General features: G+C 41.1%; 1 protein-coding gene across 2 annotated transcripts in view; it reads left to right on the top strand.

The window, feature by feature from the left end:
* MTHFD2L (methylenetetrahydrofolate dehydrogenase (NADP+ dependent) 2 like) overlaps positions 1-17,931 on the top strand; it is a 67,999-nt gene that overhangs the window by 25,209 nt on the left and 24,859 nt on the right. For both annotated transcript variants that reach the window (XM_073340366.1, XM_073340365.1), the window contains exons 4-5: positions 7,382-7,534; positions 9,284-9,391. In XM_073340366.1, the coding sequence (XP_073196467.1) occupies positions 7,382-7,534; positions 9,284-9,391 (261 nt within the window). The remainder of the gene's footprint in view (positions 1-7,381; positions 7,535-9,283; positions 9,392-17,931) is intronic.

Raw genomic sequence — 17,931 nt, 5'->3', positions numbered from 1 at the left:
AGCTGGCAAAGGAAATAAAGTAACTATTGTTTTGAAACCATGAGTTCTTTCTTTATTAATTTAAAATAAAAAGTGAGATAACTGACAAGGTAGCCTGGGTGGGGTGGGGTGGAGTGAGGGAGGAGGGAAGTACAAGGCCACATTGCTTATTGTAGCCACACTACAAATCAAAACTGTTTGAATGATAGTCTTCTGTGGCTTGGGCCATCCTCTGGAGTGGAGTGGCTGGGTGCCTGGAGCCTCCCCCACCGTGTTTTTGGGCATCTGGGTGAGGAGGATATGGAACTTAGGGAGGAGGGCAGGCTGTTATACAATGGATGCAGTGGGGTTCTGTGCTCTTGTTGGCTTTCGCGCAGCTCCACCAGACGCCTCATCATGTCCGTTTGCTCCCCTATTAACCTCAGCATTGCCTCCTGCCTCTGCTCATCATGGTCACTTAATGCTTTCCTGGCCTCTGCCACTGAATGCCTCCATGCATTAAGCTGTGCTCTATCAGTGTGGGAGGACTGCATGAGCTTGGAAAACATGTCATCTCAAGTGCTTTTTTTTTTCACCTTCTAATCTGCAATAACCTCAGGGACGGAGATGATATGGGGAGCACAGAAACATTTGCACCTGCAGGGGGAGAAAAGGGGAGAGTAAAATTTAATAAATTTAACAGCAGACAGCACATGTGCTTTAGGTACAAGGTAGCATTTTGCCTTCTATATTGAGCACCTGCCGGTATGGTGACACATCACACACGGCTGGGCAACAGAATTCAGTTTCCAGGAAGCCATGGTAAGCCAAAGGGTATGCAGGGTTGGCTTCTTACACCTTCATAACATGTGGGAATGGTTTCAGACTGCAGCGCCCTCTTTTCCCATAGCAAGCAATGCCGGTTGGGTTTCTCATTTAAAAGGAGGGGCTGCGGTTTTCGGGTGGATGTGCAGCACACACCTCCCCTGACCCCACCATATGGCTATTCTCTGGGATGATCCCTTCACCCCTCCCCTCCGCCACATGGCTATTCTCCAGAATGATCCCTTTTACCCAAACGCAAACAGCCCAGCATGAATGGGGTCCTTTTACTGTTCCCTTACAAAAATTCCCCTATTTCAACCAGGTGATCATGAAGGATATCACTCTCCTGAGGCTAACACAGAAAGATATAGATCAAGTGTTGCTTGAATGCGATCAAAACCCAGGACCATTCGCTGCCATGCTTTGTGCTGCAGTGATTCCAGACGACTTGCTACTGGCTTGGCGTGGTAAAGTGTCCTACGGTGGAGGACAAAATAAGGCAGCCCACCCCAGAAACCTTCTGCAAAGGCTTTCAGAGTATTTCCAGGAGAGCTTCATGGAGATGTCCCTGGAGGATTCCCACTCCATCCCCAGACATGTTAACAGACTTTTCCAGGATCTGTAGTGGCCACGAATGCATCCCAATTGTTCAGGGCAAATCAAACATTAAACACAATTGCTTTTAACCCCTGTAGTGTAGTTACAAATGTGCACTCACCAGAGGTGACTTTTCCGGCTTCAGGGTCGGGGATCCCTCCTTGGGAGGGTATTGGCTCTAAGGTGATGAAAGGGCCCTGGCTGCCAGGGAGAACGGATTCACCATTTGCCTGCTGCGCATTCTCCTCTTCCTCATGCACAAAATCCTCCTCCCTGTTGTGTGAGACTCCCCCCTTGCAGGTGTCCACAGACAATGGTGGGGTAGTGGTAGGGTCCCCCACAGAATGCCATGCAGCTGATCATAGAAGCAGCATGTATGGGGCTCTGACCCGGAGCGACTGTTTGCCTCCTTTGTCTTTTGGTAGACTTGCTGAGCTCCTTAACTTTCATGCAGCACTGCTGTGTGTCCCTGTTGAAGCCTCTCTCCACCATGCCTTGTGCGATTTTGGCAAATATATTAGCATTTCTTCTTTTTGATTGGAGTTCGGCCTGCACAGATTCTTCTCCCCATACAGCAATCAGATCCAGTGTCTCCCTTTTGGTCTATGCTGGAGCTCATTTGCGATTCTTTGGGGACTGTATGATCACCTGTGCTACTGAGCTCACCACGCTGACCAAACAGGAAATGAAATTCAAAATTTCCCGGGGCTTTTCCTGTGTACCTGGCTAGTGCATCGGAGTTCAAAGTGCTGTCCAGAGCGGTCACAATGGAGCACTCTGGGATAGCTCCCGGAGGCCAATACCATCGAATTGCATCCACACTACCCCAAATTCAACCCAGCAAGGTCGATTTTAGTGCTACTCGCCTCGCCAGGGAGGAGTACAGAAGTCAATTTTAAGAGCCCTTTAGGTCGACGTGGCTAAATTCGACCTAACCCCGTAGTGTAGATCAGGGCAAAGAAGCACAAACATTTTAAATAAAGTGCTTGCTCTTAATTAGCATCACAGAAAATTTTGTTTGCATTGAGTCAAACATCTTTCTGTTTTGTACTTGACCATGGCCAACTTTATCATTTTCATGGGATACGAACGTTTTGTTCTGTTTTTAGATTACTTGTTCTGCTCACAAAGTTTTTCATTAAAGATGACCCCTTCATACCTGCTAATCATAGCCTTTGGTCAGCATTTTCTGCATGTTTTTTCCCTATGTGAAAACAAACCAATATCCAACTAATTAATTTCCAAAGAAAAACATCATTTGATAAAATAGTAGCTAGAATAGAAGTGAGAGATTTATTTTTTTTCCCAGAGGAAATACGGTATCATGGTTAAAGCAAGCTTTTTAGGGCTATGTCTACACTAGTACTTTTGTCAACAAAACTTTTGTTGATGAGGGGTATGAAAAAAACACACCCTGACCGACACTCTTCCGCCGACATAGCTACTGCCCTCGTTAGGGGGTGATTTAATTATGCCAACAGGAGAGCTCTCTCCCGCCGGCATAGAGCGACTACACAGGAGACCTTTCAGTGGCTGTAAGGTCCACAGTGTAGACCTCCTCCCAAACTACCCTTCTACATCCCTACATCTCTCTGTCATCAAGGACAACACTCTGGTCCTCCTTGTCACTTTATCCTGGCATCTTCTTTTGACTCTGCCCTCTTTCTAAATCCACACATCCCAGGCCACATTTAAATCTTGCTGCTTCTTTCTGGACAATGTCTCTAAAGATACGTCTACACTACGAGCTAGGGGTGCGATATGTAGCTTCTGTACACGTACTTGTGCTAGCTCTTTTTGAGCTAAACTACTAGCCTGTGCCACCACTTGCCTCTGACCATGTTACCATGGCTATTCTACTGGTTTTAGCATGCTAGCTTGAAGCAAGCTAGTGCAAGTATACGTACATGAGGTGGGTAACACACGGCTAGCTCACAGTGTAGACACACCCTAAGATTCAACTTCTCCTCTCTGTCAACACAGCTAAAACTCTCCTGCAGGCTCTCATTATCTCCCAACTTGACTACTGCAACCTCTTTCTTTCAAGTCTTGATAAAAGTCATCTTGCCCGCCACCCGTTAAATATACTGAAAACACTACTGCAAAGATAATTTTCTTGACTTGTTGCTTTGTCACTTCCTTTTGCATTCCTCCATTGGTTCCCCCTTCTCTACCGCATAAAACAAATGATTTGTCTTCGCTTTTAAGGCCTTTTTATGGCATATTTCAATGCTACCTTTTCATCTTGTATGCTATCAAGTGATCAACCTCACCTCTGTTCCGCCGGCGATGCTAACCTTTATCATCCATTAGTCCAGTTTTCCTTCAAACAGCTTCATGCTTTCTCTCATGTTATCTCTTATGCTTTGTGAATTTTTACACAAAGCTCATTCTAAGACTTTGTTATCCTCCTTTAAGTCTCTCCTAAAAGCCCACCCATGCTGTGATGCCTACAAAAGACTCAGCAATGGCTAGGCAGTTGGTGTGCTGTGACTACTGCTTACTGAGCTAATCATAGTCTGTTGCCTTGTGTTCTCCTCTGTTGTGTCCACTTGCTGTCTCATCATGCACTTGGATTGTGAGCTCTTAAGGGCAGGAACTGTCTTTTTGGTACACATGTGTACAGTGCCTAGCAGAATTGGGCCCTGACTCCTGACTGGGGTTTCTAAGGTCTGCTGTAATACAAATAATAATAATAATAATAATTAATAAAGTACAGGACTGTGAATCAGATCAAGTTTCCACCTTTACTGCCAGTCTTGCTCTTTGACCTTGGACACCTCTCTGTGCCTTAGTTTCCCCATCTGTAAAATGGGAGTAAATAATCTATACTTCACAAAAGGTTTTAAGGTTTACTATCTCTTGGCCCTGGTCTACACTATGAGTTTAGGTCAAATTTAGCAGCATTAGGTCAATTTAACCCTGCACCCGTTCACACAGTGAAGCCATTTTTGTTGACCTAAAGGGCTCTTAAAATCGATTTTTGTACTCCTCCCCGATGTGGGATTAGCGCTAAAATCAACATCGCTGGGTCGAATTTGGGGTAGTGTGGAGGCAATTCGATGGTATTGGCCTCCGGGAGCTATCCCTGAATGCTCCATTGTGACCATTCTTTACAGCCCTTTCAACTCAGATGCACTAGTCAGGTACACAGAAAATCCCCGGGAGCTTTTGAATTTAATTTCCTGTTTGGCCAGCGTGGCGAGCTCATCAGCCATGACCATGCAGTCCCAGAATTGTAAAAGAGCTCCAGCATGGACCGAACGGGAGGAACTGGATCTGATCGCTGTATGGGGAGACAAATCCGTGCTATCAGAACTCTGTTCCAAAAGATGTAATGCCAATATATATGCCAAAATCTCCAAGGGCAAATGTGAGGTGTTTATAATGCTCACAACTGCAGCGGTGATCAGAGCGGGCTCCCGCTTGCTGTGCTGTGGCGTATGCATGGGCAATCCAGGAGAAATGATTGTCCATCATTGCTTTCATGGAGGGAGGGAGGGAGGGAGAGGTCACTGACGACATGTACTCAAAACCACCCACAGCTACCTTGTCCATTATCTCAATTTTTTAAAATTAATAAAGAAAGAATGCATGGTTTCAAAACAATAGTTACTTTATTTCGAAGGGGGGAGGGTGCTTGACTTACAGGGAATTAAAATCAACAAAGGGGCAGGTTTGTATCAAGGAGAAACACACACAACTGTCACACCGTAGCCTGGCCAGTCATGAAACTGGTTTTCAAAGTGTCTGTGATGCGCAGCGCTCCTTGCTGTGCTCTTCTAATCGGTGTCTGGTTGCTCAAAATCAGCCACCAGGCGATTTCCCTCAACCTCCCACGCCCTCCATAAACATCTCCCCCTTACTCTCTCAGATATTATGGAACACAGCAAGCAGCAATAAAAATGGGAATGTTGGGTGCACTGAGGTCTGACCAACAGCGCCAGTGAGCTTTTAAACGTCCAAAGGCACATTCTACCACCATTCTGCACTTACTCAGCCTATAGTTGAACTGCTCCTTACTACTGTCCAGGCTTCATGAGCCATGGGAACAAGGGGTTGGCTGGGGTAGGTGTGACCACGCGGTGCTGCAAGTTGGGAGAGCAGCCTGAGGCAGAAGCCTCCAGCTCGCAGGAGATCAGGATAGCAGAGTTGCAGCGGAAGCGGTGGAGCCGTTCACCATTGATGCGAAGGCACCTGCTGCTATGTGGCCAAGGCAAAAGATCAAGAGCCCTGGAGCTGTTACATGTGGAATGTATGGCTGCAAGACTTCTTCACCAGTGACAAAGGACAGGAATATGATGGACCGAAAATCTAAAGAGGCCCGCACGTTTCCCAGAGTCACTACCCTTGATAACAGAACGTCAGTGATTGCATTGGCTACTTGGATCACAGCAGCCCCCACAGTAGACTTGCCCACAACAGCAGTGGTGACGGTGAGCTGAGCGGGCTCCCGCTTGCAGTGCTATGGCGTCTGCATGGTTAATCCAGGAAAAAAGCCGCAAAACGATTGTCTGCCATTGCTTTCACGGTGGGAGGGAGGGGCGACTGACAACATGTACCCAAAACCACCCGAGACAATGTATATGCCCTATCAGGCACTGGGAGCTCAACCCAGAATTCCAATGGGTAGCGGAGACTTCAGGAACTGTGGGATAGCTACCCACGGTACACCGCTCCAAAGGTCAATACTAGCCACAGTACTGTGGATGCACTCCGCCGACTTACTGCGCTTAGTGGGGACGCACGCAATCGACTGCATAAAATCTGTTCTGAAAAATCGACTTCTGTAAAATCAACCTAATTTTGTAGTGTAGACATATAAGCTGTCTTGAGATCTGTGGCTGGAAAGTATTTTTTATTTTTTTAAGTGCAAAACTGTATTGTTATCTAGTATTAATTTCAACAGTTTTCAATCAGTGAAATGAATTAGCCACATGATGGCGGTGTAACATAAGTAAGTAGGACAAAGTCTGATTTACTGAATAATGATTGACTCTGGGAATAGATTGGAGTGTGCTGACTTTTAGCTCTGGAGTCATTGTTTTTGTCTGAAAAGCAGCAGCGATATTAACAGATTCAAGGGTGGAGGTGAGAGCTGTTCATTAAGTATTTCTTGTGAATTTAGAACTGGTGAAAGGTACCACATCAAAGCCTGGGGATTGAAGTCCTCTCTATAACCTCAGAACAGTTATAGTAGTGGCTTTGTAAACTCCCCTCTTTCTTGCAGAGCCCTGCCTTTAGGCCTCTGCACTGATCTAGAGGGGCCACCTCTAAGGCTGTGTCTACACTAGGCAGCTTACAGCAGCACCGCTGCACCAATGCTGCTCTGTGCTCTCCTATTGACATAATTAAACCACCCCCAACGAGCGATGGTAGCTGTTTTGGCAGGAGCCTGTTTCCCACTGGCATAGCACTGTCCACACCAGCGCTTATGTCAATTTAACTTACGCTGCTCAGGGAGGTGTTTTCTTCATACACCTGAGCAACATCTGCCAACATAAGCTGTAGTGTACATAGCCTAAAAGTGAGAGGATAATTCACCCTCCTTTCTCATTTGGTCCTTGGCTACTCCATTTAGACTGTCATTTATGGTGGTGGTTTCTGAGTGATACAGACATCAATCCACTGGAACCTGGACTGAGACCACTATGTTATTTTCACACAGAACAATGAACAGCTATATTTTAACAACTGATTTAAATTTTTACTCATGAGGTATCTGGGCTTGTCTATGTTACAAAAGTTGTGATAGTTTAACTAAATCTGTTTGAAATCGATCTCCGTTAAACTACTGATTGCCATATGCTGGGTTAGGAAGGATTTTTCCCCCAGATCAGATTGGCAGTTTACTCATGGTGAATAATAATGGTGACCTGACAGACTGTTGAACTGAATAAAATACATGTGGTTTTCCTTAAAAATAAAATAGTTGGGCTGGGAGCACTCACTTCTGTGGGCAGTTGAGAAAAAATATAATTTTTAAATAACAATTTTCCAGATCATATAGATGAACGAACAGCCTGCAATATTGTCACACCTGAAAAGGATGTGGATGGATTCCATATTATCAACATTGGACGATTGTGTCTTGATCAACCTTCTGTTATACCTGCCACAGCTGCTGCTGTTTGGGAAATTATAAAACGAACAGGTAGGAAACTAAATGTCTATTGAAATGTTCTGGAGAAGAAAAATTAATGCTGGCAAGAAGGCATATACAAGGAAATTTACATGATAGAATACAGCAGAATGGATTAATTTAAATCAAAGTGATTTAAATAATCAATTTTAATCAGCAAGTAGGAAAGCTTGATTTAAATAAACTATTTGAATTATGTTTTGCATTTGTTCTTTTTAGTTATTTCCTAACGAAAGTCTGATTCTCATTAGTTGGTAAACTTTAAAACATGGCAAAGAGTCCTGTGGCACCTTATAGACTAACAAACATATTGGAGCATAAGCTTTTGTGGGTGAATACATGCATTCAACAAAGTGGTTATTCACCCACGAAAGCTTATGCTCCAATACGTCTGTTAGTCTATAAGCTGCCACAGGACTCTTAGTCTGGATCTGTAAAAGCGGCAAACACGGCTACCCCTCTGATACTTTAAAACATGTTGAATTGCTACTAAATATAGCCTTTCATAAATTTGGTGCTTCTTTTTACTAACCAGGAGGATGTATTATATGCATTTATTTAAGAGATTAGTTGAACTTAATTTCTATTTATTGAGATTCTTAACTTTTAAATATTTTATTATATTAAAAATTAAGGATTATGCCTTTATTTATTAGATTAACTTTTTGTGATTTTTGTGATTTGTGCCAAATTCTATTTGGATGGAAATTCAACTTAAATTAAAAATGAACAAAAACAGAATTTTATTTTTATTTTTTTTAAATAAAGCTACCTTAAATGTGCTGGGTGCATAAGAAGAAAAGTTTTAAATGTAAAATAAAGTTTTTCAAAACGTGTGATAAACTAACTGATGTATTAAACAAAGTAAATATTATCTGTAGTTAGTGAATTGAACAGATTATTTCTGGTCACCATGTGCTTCCACATTTTTGAACTAGTAGATCCCATGCGCTTTCACCAAGTTTTTATTCATAAATCAGAAGAGGAAAAGAAGTTTTCCTTCTTTTTCAACTCCCAATTGATGTCTTAACTTTCAGTGAACTCGTCATTGAATTTAACTAGTTGAATACATTGAAATGAAATAAGTGTTCTCTCTGCACTGCAGAAGAGATTACTGCTGTCAAAAGTTGGTTTGGCATTTCAAAACTTGGCAGCAAACGTACTTTTTCGTATTATATTTTTATGTTACTGTACTGGTCTGAATGGAAAAGAAAGGATTAAAAGAATATTTAAAGACTAGTAAGATGGATGGAGCAGTATTCTGCAGATAGAATAAGATATTTAAAGCCAGTAGATGTACAATAAATTGAGTACAGAGAGAATAGTCAAAACAATGCGTTGATCTTTCATGATGTAATTTTATGGTCACCAATATATTTTGCATATTTTTGTAATATCATATGCAAGTACCTGTACTAGAGTTTGTCTAAACCTCAGTTTTCAATAATGAAAGATAATTTAAGTGATAAATTGGATGAGTTCTGCAGAAAAATATAAAATAGAGGGCAAAAATTCCCTATTATTAAAACACCTCTTTTAACACTAAAATAGGGGGAAAAAATATGTTTCTAAAAGAAATAGTAAAATGATGGTGTAGATCAACTGTACATATACTAAATTTAACGTTGAGAGGAAATTTGAATAGGTGATAAAATTGTTCCTTTACTGTTTCAGATGGCTGACATGTCAAGTTCAAGTGGTGAGGTTTTTTGGATCTTTTAGACTAACTGAATTATTTTTTATTTTGTTTTTCCCTGTAAGGAATACAAACATTTGGAAAAAATGTTGTTGTCGCTGGACGATCTAAGAATGTAGGAATGCCTATTTCAATGCTTTTACATTCAGATGGAGAGCATGAAAGGCCTGGAGGTATGTCCAAGAATATTATGATTTACTTTAATAACCTGATCAGTGAAAATGCGCAAAATGAGAGATATGCAAAGGGGAGGGGGACAGAGAAAATGTAACAGTTCATCCCTAGTACCATCACTTAATTTTTTTAGAATCATACTTGACAATCTTTTCTGTGTTCTGAATATGTTTGGATTAATAATGTTTCCTTCTAGTTTCCATGCAGAAGACACCATGCTCGTAATCTCATGAAAATATTTATTCTTGCAAAATTTCCAGCTTAATTGTTTAAATTCAAGAGTTTCAGATTGTTTGGATAAGAATTTGAACTTTTGAATACTTATCCAAATTCAGCCCAAACTCTGCACTTCTGAGATTCATCAATCCCTACTTAAAATGAACATGTTCAATTTGGCCAATTGTCATTTTTGGAACACATCCTAGCAATCTTGTTAGTGTATAGTTCCTACATTTACCTTGTTTAGGTGCATAGCTTGCTATTTGAAATCTCTCTACTCACCAACAAATCTATTCCACACAAACGCAGAAACAGTCTCCCAAGATAGATATTCCTCTGCGCTGAATCTGATGATAAGTGCAACTGAAGCAGTTAGACAGTGGTCTCCAACAATGTATTGAGGAAGGGGTTGATTAAAACGAAATTAAATTTTCTATAAGAAATGTTGACCGTAGAAACGTTAAAAATGATATGCAGTGACTTAATTTTTTATAAATGTCCATCCTTAGGACTTTACTGAAAGCTTGCTAAGAAACACAAATCTCAAAGCAGAAATGGTTGTTTGTTTCTAGCTCACAGCGTTAGTATGACAAACTATCCATAATCCAAATTCTCCTTATCTTCCTGTCTTCCTTGTCCCTTGTTTTTTCTGGGCCAATCACAATATTTCATCACTGAGAATAGTCTCAGCAACAACTGTTTCATCTTGATTTCAAAGCCATGCAACGAATGCAGTTTGTCTTTCTCTCTCAAATAATTACATTGACTTAAATGGGACTATTCATGTAAGGCCCTTAATTTGGATTTCATCTTACTGAGTGATAAGTATTAATTTACACAACTGATTAGGATCAAATCCTGAAAGGTGCTGAGCATCTGCTGAATTCCTGCTGCTACCATTGGCCTTTGGATCAGGCCCTCCCTTTTTGCCTCCATATACCTATGGCTCTGATTCAGCAAAGTATTTACACGTTCTTAACTTTAAGCACATAAATAGTTCCATTGACTTCAAATAAGGATGGGGTTTTAAGTTATATTAATGGGAAAATGCATCCAAAACAACTAAACTGTTTGCTCCAATATAGCTTAAAACTGTTGATAATGATTAATTGTTTATCGTATTAAAATAGTATCTTCTGTCAGGCATGTTGTCACGGTTACAGGGCGAGATGCACTTTAGACCCCTTTTAATCTCTCTCAACTTGCACCCCTTTGTGGAGAGGTTTAGCTACCTTCACCCCTCTCTGGGTGAAACCATGTGGTCCTACCACTCTTAGACTTGATTTCTGGTCTTCAGTCTCCTGTTTACTAACCATGTTAACCCAAAAGATCCAACTGTGTTTGGCATCTGTAAACTGTTTTCTTTGGGTGCCCGAAACAGCTGCTGATTAAAGTGACTCAAAATATTTTATTTAAAAGAAAGCATTGTTTATTCAGCAAAATATACATAATTCACACAACAAAGGATAACAACAAAAACATTTATATGCATAGGTCTTTACCTACATCATAATCTTTCCTTGCAAGCTTTTGTAAGTTCCCTTCTGCCTGGCTACCTCCATCTCTAGGTTGAGAGAGAGAGCTGGTTTGCTGCAGTTTCTGTGTTGCTTTTTTAGTGTGTCTCTGTCAGAGTCTTCTCCCCTCAGCCCTCCAGGCAGCTGCTGACAACTGACTCTACCTCCTTCTTCCCTAAACCAGCATCTTTAAAGTTTTAGCACCCCCTATGTTCATGGGTACGGCTGGGAAAGAGTAAACTTTGCCAACCTAGTTGGAATCTGGCCCAGGGGCATTTCCCAATTGATAGCTGCCTCATTGTTTCCCCAGGGTGTGTTCTCTGAACTGTACATTATTTTTGCCATAGTTTCATTTCCCGATGATTTCCCCCAACAGCATCCTTTGATTTAATTCTGTGGAGCCAGGCAGGATGATATCACAGAGGTAAACTGAGGTACACATGATATTTATATAAAAATAATAAAGATACATCCCTCATTCTCCAAACTTTATATATTACTTTTAATTTTTTTGATGTTCTTTTAAATTATTGGTATATATATCTGACCACTTCTGTAGTATACTGCTTATCAACGTTTATAAATGAAAAACAAAGTATCTTTTCAACCTGAGACCTATAATATTAACTCTTAGCCTGGAGGAATGTAGTTATGGTTCAATTTATGTCCCCCCTGAAAATAAGGAAAAATAAGTGTTTATAATGGGATTACTGATGCTTCCTTCATTATAGCGGCACTGATATGCCGCTATAATTGCAGTGTAAAAAGAATAACAAATGCTATTTAATTTTAAATAAGATATTACCCTCTTGCAACATTGTTTTGATGTTAGAACTGCAGAAGTATCATTCATAAATGAAGTAAACATGGGTGTTGCTTAATTTCAGTCATGTTTAGTAGGAGTGTAGTGAAATGTATTATTAATATAATGAAATGTTGAAAGCTTGTTACTAATCATATAGTTTTTCCATGAAGACTCTGTGGGAAAGTTAGTGTTTGGAACTTCTCTGTATGTTTGTGTAGTAATTATAGTCAGTGAAAAGCTTTGGGCTCAATTCTGCTCTCATGAAAATCAATGGGAGTTTTGCCATTCATTGCCCTGGAAGAAGAAGAATTAGTTCTCTTATATTGTTAGTTATGAGGTTTAAGGAAGAAGGACTAACTTTCCAAGTTCCTGTCTGCAATGCTGATCTAATTAGATGAGTGAAGTTTGATAGGCAAAAATACTGTACAGTTTTCTGGCTTCTACCAGCCAAGACTCAGAAGAATTAGTGATCTGAGACACTTTTTGTTTTATAATCAGAAAGAGAAATTGCTATGGAATTAGTTAGTAATGACCTGTTTCACAGCTTAGATATTCGGGCCAGTTAAATACCTCAGTTTCCTTCACTTGTATTCAGGATCTGCCTCTGTTCTCCCATGCTTAGAATTGTTGATACAGTATTTAAATGAACCAGTTCTCGCAATGTTTTCTTTGTAACGACTGCCATCTGAATTTATTTGCTCCAATGAAAGTTCGGCCTGCTTCCTGATCATTCTGTTACTTACTGCTGTTGTCATTTAGGCCCCTAACATGTGGCCTAAATTACATGAAAATGTAATTAAAAATCTGCACAGCTACATCCATAACTAATGTTAAACCTTTTTCTTAAATCAGAAAGAATAGCAGAATGTGCAGAAAAAATAGCAAATATGGCAAGCCACCAGCTTGGCTTAACAGCGAAATCTTCAGTGAGCTTAAACTCAGAAAGGAAGCTTACAAAAAGTGGAAATTTGGACAGATGACTAGGGAGGAGTATAAAAATATTGCTCGAGCATGCGGGGTATAATCAGGAAGGCCAAGGCACGATTGGAGTTTCAGCTAGAAAGGGATGCGAAGAGTAACAAGAAGGGTTTCTACAGGTATGTTAGCAATAAGAAAAAGGTCAGGGAAAGTGTGGGACCCTTACTGAATAGGGGAGGCAACCTAGTGACACATGATGTGGAAAAAGCTGAAGTACTCAATGCTTTTTTTGCCTTGGTCTTCACAGACAAGATCAGGTCCCAGACTGCTACACTGGACAACACAGTATGGGGAGGAGGTGAGCAGCCCTCAGTGGTGAAAGAACAGGTTAAGGATTATTTAGAAAAGCTGGACATGCACAAGTCCATGGATCCAGATCTAATGCATCCAAGAGTGCTGAGGGAGTTGGCGGATGTGATTGCAGAGCCATTGGCTATTATCTTTGAAAATTCGTGGCGATCGGGGGAGGTCCCGGACGACTGGAAAAAGGGAAATACAGTGCCCATATTTAAAAAAGGGAAGAAAGAGAACCCAGAGAACTTCAGACCAGTGAGCCGAACTTCAGTCCCTGGAAAAATCATGGAGCAGGTCCTCAAGGAATTCATTTTGAAGCACTTGGAGGAGAGGAAGGTGATCAGGAACAGCCAACATGCATTCACCAAGGGCAAGTCATGCCTAACCTGATTGCCTTCTATGATGAGATAACTGGCTCTGTGGATATCGGGAAAGGGGTGGATGTGATATATCTTGACTTCAGCAAAGCTTTTGACATGGTCTTCCACAGTATTCTTGCCAGCAAGTTAAAGAAGTATGGATTGGATGAATGGACTATAAGGTGGATAGAAAGTTGGCTGGAATGACGGGCTGAACGGGTAGTGATCAATGGTTTGATGTCTAGTTGGCAGCCAGTATCAAGCGGAGTGTCCCAGGGGTCAGTCCTGGGGACGATTTTGTTTAACATCTTTATTAATGATCTGGATGATGGGATGAATTTCACCCTCAGCAAGTTCGCAGATGACACTAAGCTGTGCAGAGAGGTAGATATGCTGGAGGGTAGGGATGGGGTCCAGAGTGGCCTAGACAAATTGGAGGATTGAGCCAAAAGAAATCTGATGAGGTTCAACAAGGACAAGTGCAGAGTCCTGCACTTAGGAAGGAAGAATCCTGTGCTCCGCTACAGGCTGGGGACTGACTGGCTAAGCAGCAGTTCTGCAGAATAGGACCTGGGGATTACAGTGGATATGAGTCAGCAGTGTGCCCTTGTTGCCAATAAGGCCAACGGCATATTGGGCTATATTAGTAGGAGCATTGCCAGCAGATCGAGGGAAGTGATTATTCCCCTCTACTTGGCACTGGTGAGGCCACACCTGGAGTATTGCGTTCGGTTTTGAGCCCCCCACTACAGAAGGGATGTGGACAAATTGGAGACAGTTCAGCGGAGGGCAACGAAAATTATTAGGGGGCTGGGGCACATAACTAACCCCAGTTCCCTCAGCCTCTCCTCATAATTTAGTCTGCAGAAGAGAAGGGGAGGGGGGATTTGATAGCAGCCTTCAACTACCTGAAGGAGGGTTCCAAGGAGGATGGAGCTAGGCTGTTCTCAGTGGTGGCAGATGACAGAACAAGAAGCAACGGTCTCAATTACAGTGTGGGTGGGGAGATCTAGATTGGATATTAGGAAACACTATTTCACTAGGAGGGTGGTGAAGCACTGGAATGGGTTACCTATGGAGGTGGTGGAATCTCCATCCTTAGATGTTTTTAAGGTCAGGCTTGACAAAGCCTTGGCTGGGATGATTTAGTTGGTGTTGGTCCTGCTTTGGTCCGGGGATTGGACTAGATGACCTCCTGAGGTCTCTTCGAACCCTAATATTCTATGATTCTATGATTGCATGACTCCTCCATATACATTTGATATCTAGAACTATGTAAACTATTTGTAGCAAATAGTTTGTTTGAGTAAATTAGTTCTTTGTCTGTTTGCAGATTTACTTATATCAACAGACTTAAACTTGTATGAACTTCTTTTTCAAGCTTATTTGACTAATGTTTTATGCAAACATCTTTCAGTCTATGGGATTTCTCACAAATTATAAGCAACTCCTATTCACCATCCATAATTCATTTTTTATGCTGTGTGACTGGACATCTGAGTCCCAGGGCTATTGTTTCTGTTCCATGATTGGATGTCTGAAAATTTTGTATACAGGGGGAGGACTTGAATAAGTCACTGGAGCTGTTTAAGTCAGTTTCTAGATGACCATGCAAATACTTCTGTCACAAAACTTTGCAACTATATATTTGCACAGGTATTTGTAAGACTTTTGTTTTCTATGAACGTTCTTGCACATGAAAGTTATTTGTATGAATATTTGTGAGAACAAATGAAAGGGTTATGAATTACCACTGAAATACATCATTGTTTTTTCATTCCAGAAAATGTTTGCAATACTGTTTTGCAATATTCACTCAGCTTTCTGAAAGCCCTCCTCCTGGAAATATTTCCTGTTTCATTGTTTCACGCCAAAGGTTCTTAAAAGCTATAAAAACACTTTCTGTGCCGTCACCTTTTCTCAAAACATATCTTTAAATACAATGAGCCTTGCTTCATTAGGAAATCTTTTTCATGCCTCTTGAGCTAATTTGTCAAGTTCTGTACTCTTTCCAGAATTTGAATATCTCTGTAGACTCAATATTCATTTCTGTATTGTACACAATACACTGTCATCTAACATTGCCTTCTAAAACGATAGCATTATCTTACATGGCCTTTAAATGCCTACCCTGCATATACTTTGTAGGACTTTATTTGCTTGTTTTATTTGTCAAGGATGAAGCCTCTACTTTCTGACTATTGTTACTAATAGGTCCTTTTCCTCCTGGTGCATAAGGTACCATTCAACATATAAGTGGCTTTTTCATTGGCTCTGCTTTGAAGCAGGATTTTATATTTATGAACACTGGAGAAATGAAGCAGGGAAACAAGTCAGGGGACTCGGCCAAAAGCTTCACCCAACCACTTAATAGAATCCACTTTTTTTTGTATAGCTTGATAAAGGAGATCATCATCATGCCTTTGGCTCGTCACATTTCCCCCCATAACACTCAACCACGTATCTGCTCCCAGGTCGTGCCTCCAGCCTACTCTCCCCCGGCCCTCCCCTCCACCCCCACCACCATGTTGAGACTCCCAATGTGTTCCTGGCTGGCAAAGATACAATGTGCTGCTTTCCTCCCTGTCAAATGTATTGTACTTCTGGGGAGGTGTCTTTGTGTTTTATAGGTTAAATTATCTATTCTTCTAATCAAAGCATCCATAACAAAACAAGTGTGGGAATGAAAGGAAGATGGATGTGTAGGTGTGTAACAGGGCTTTTGCCAACCCAAAAGCTGGCCGTTACTTGGGACTTGGGTGACTTCTTATTAGAGGATGAATTAATTAAAGATGCTTCTATCAGTTTAACCCTTATTTGGCTTGATAGGAGCTTTGTAGGAGATCCAAAAGTTGTCTTTGTAGGCATGATTTCCATCCCTATTTAATCAGTCTTTATAAAATGGTTGAATTACAGACACAAGGGGCTCGATTCTGCCCTGTGCTGTGACCCCTGTATGCTGGCTCTATGGAAAGCTCCCAGTCTTAGAGGGGATTCCCTAGAGGCATATAGCCAGCAGAACTGGCTCCCTTTCTTATACAGCCCCTGTCATACTGGTATGGAGCTATGCACTTCAGGCACACTGTAACGGTAGGTGGCTCTGTGGGGAGTCATTGCAGTGTAGCATATTTAGAGTGGCCCTGCTGTAGTCTAATCTGGGAGGTGCAAAAGTAGTGTACAGCCACCTTTGTACTTAAGAGGCTCCCACATCCTCAGCTCAGCCAAAGCCCAGAATCAGGGCCCAGGTGAGAGGGAAATGATAAAACACGGGAAGCGTTTTGTTGGTTTCCTCAAAACACTCAGTTTACACATCATGCAAGTATAATAGATATTTGTAATCTGCAACAGTATTCACATCTTTGGTTATAAAACAAAGTGAAGTTCTTTTGTGTATAATATTTGTATTCTTTACTGCATTGTAGTCAAATTACCCAATGCTCAGATAGTAGACAACATTCTTGTAATCCCTGAGAGCAAGGAGATAGTTGCTAAGGGAATCTTCATTGAATTTTCTATTATTAATTTGAAATCTCAAATTTAGAATTTTGGCATACATTTTACATACCTTTTCCTTGTTTTAATCTATAAATGAGAGTGAATATACTAATTGTGGTGAAATGATCTAATGGTATAAATCTTTTTTAAAAGCGTGTATGTTTCCTGGTTACATTAAGGGTTATAATTTGCATCATGCCATGTTTGAACCTACCCCCATAAACCAGCTACCTCTTACCATCTGACTTCTAAAAAGTAAAATACTAGTCAGAATTCTTCCCTCATTCTGACCCTACTTCCCTGTTAAATCAAAAACCTCACAGTGATTTCCCAAGACCATCCCACCAACGAAGCCCCACCTAGCATACAGCAACCTGTTGTTAAGGAGCATCTGGAATCCACTTGCACATCATTCTGGGTCAGGGTAATTGATGATGATGAGTGAGCAGAAAAGAAAAAAGCTTGACTTTCAGATCTCATGGAGAGCTTGAAGGTCTAACATTTTTAAAAATGCATATTTTTAATTATAAAATTAAGAATTTTATCTGAAATCAGTGAAGGACAATAAGCATCTAGCCCCACAGTGTCATTTTTCCAGCCACTGCTTAGAGTAGAACCACACTTTAAACATTTATGACCTCTTGATCGAACATTCACCTGTTCCTTGTCAAATCTCACTAAACCAAGTCCCATTCTGTATTTCTTCTGAGTGGTTCTTTCCCTGACAACAATTATTCCTCCTTCACCAATAGGGGCAAAGGTGAAAAGTAAGTAAAAATAGTCACCCCCAGTTTCTTCTAAGACTAAGACATCTACCCCCAAACAAACCCACACACCTTTAAAAGAAACTTTAAAAGGTTTTCCTCTTCCTCCTA

The sequence above is a fragment of the Lepidochelys kempii genome, chromosome 4 (genome assembly GCF_965140265.1).
Source record: "Lepidochelys kempii isolate rLepKem1 chromosome 4, rLepKem1.hap2, whole genome shotgun sequence".
Taxonomy (NCBI): Eukaryota; Metazoa; Chordata; order Testudines; family Cheloniidae; genus Lepidochelys; species Lepidochelys kempii.
Note: the sequence above shows the minus strand (reverse complement) of the source record. Positions and strands in the feature narration are given on the sequence as shown.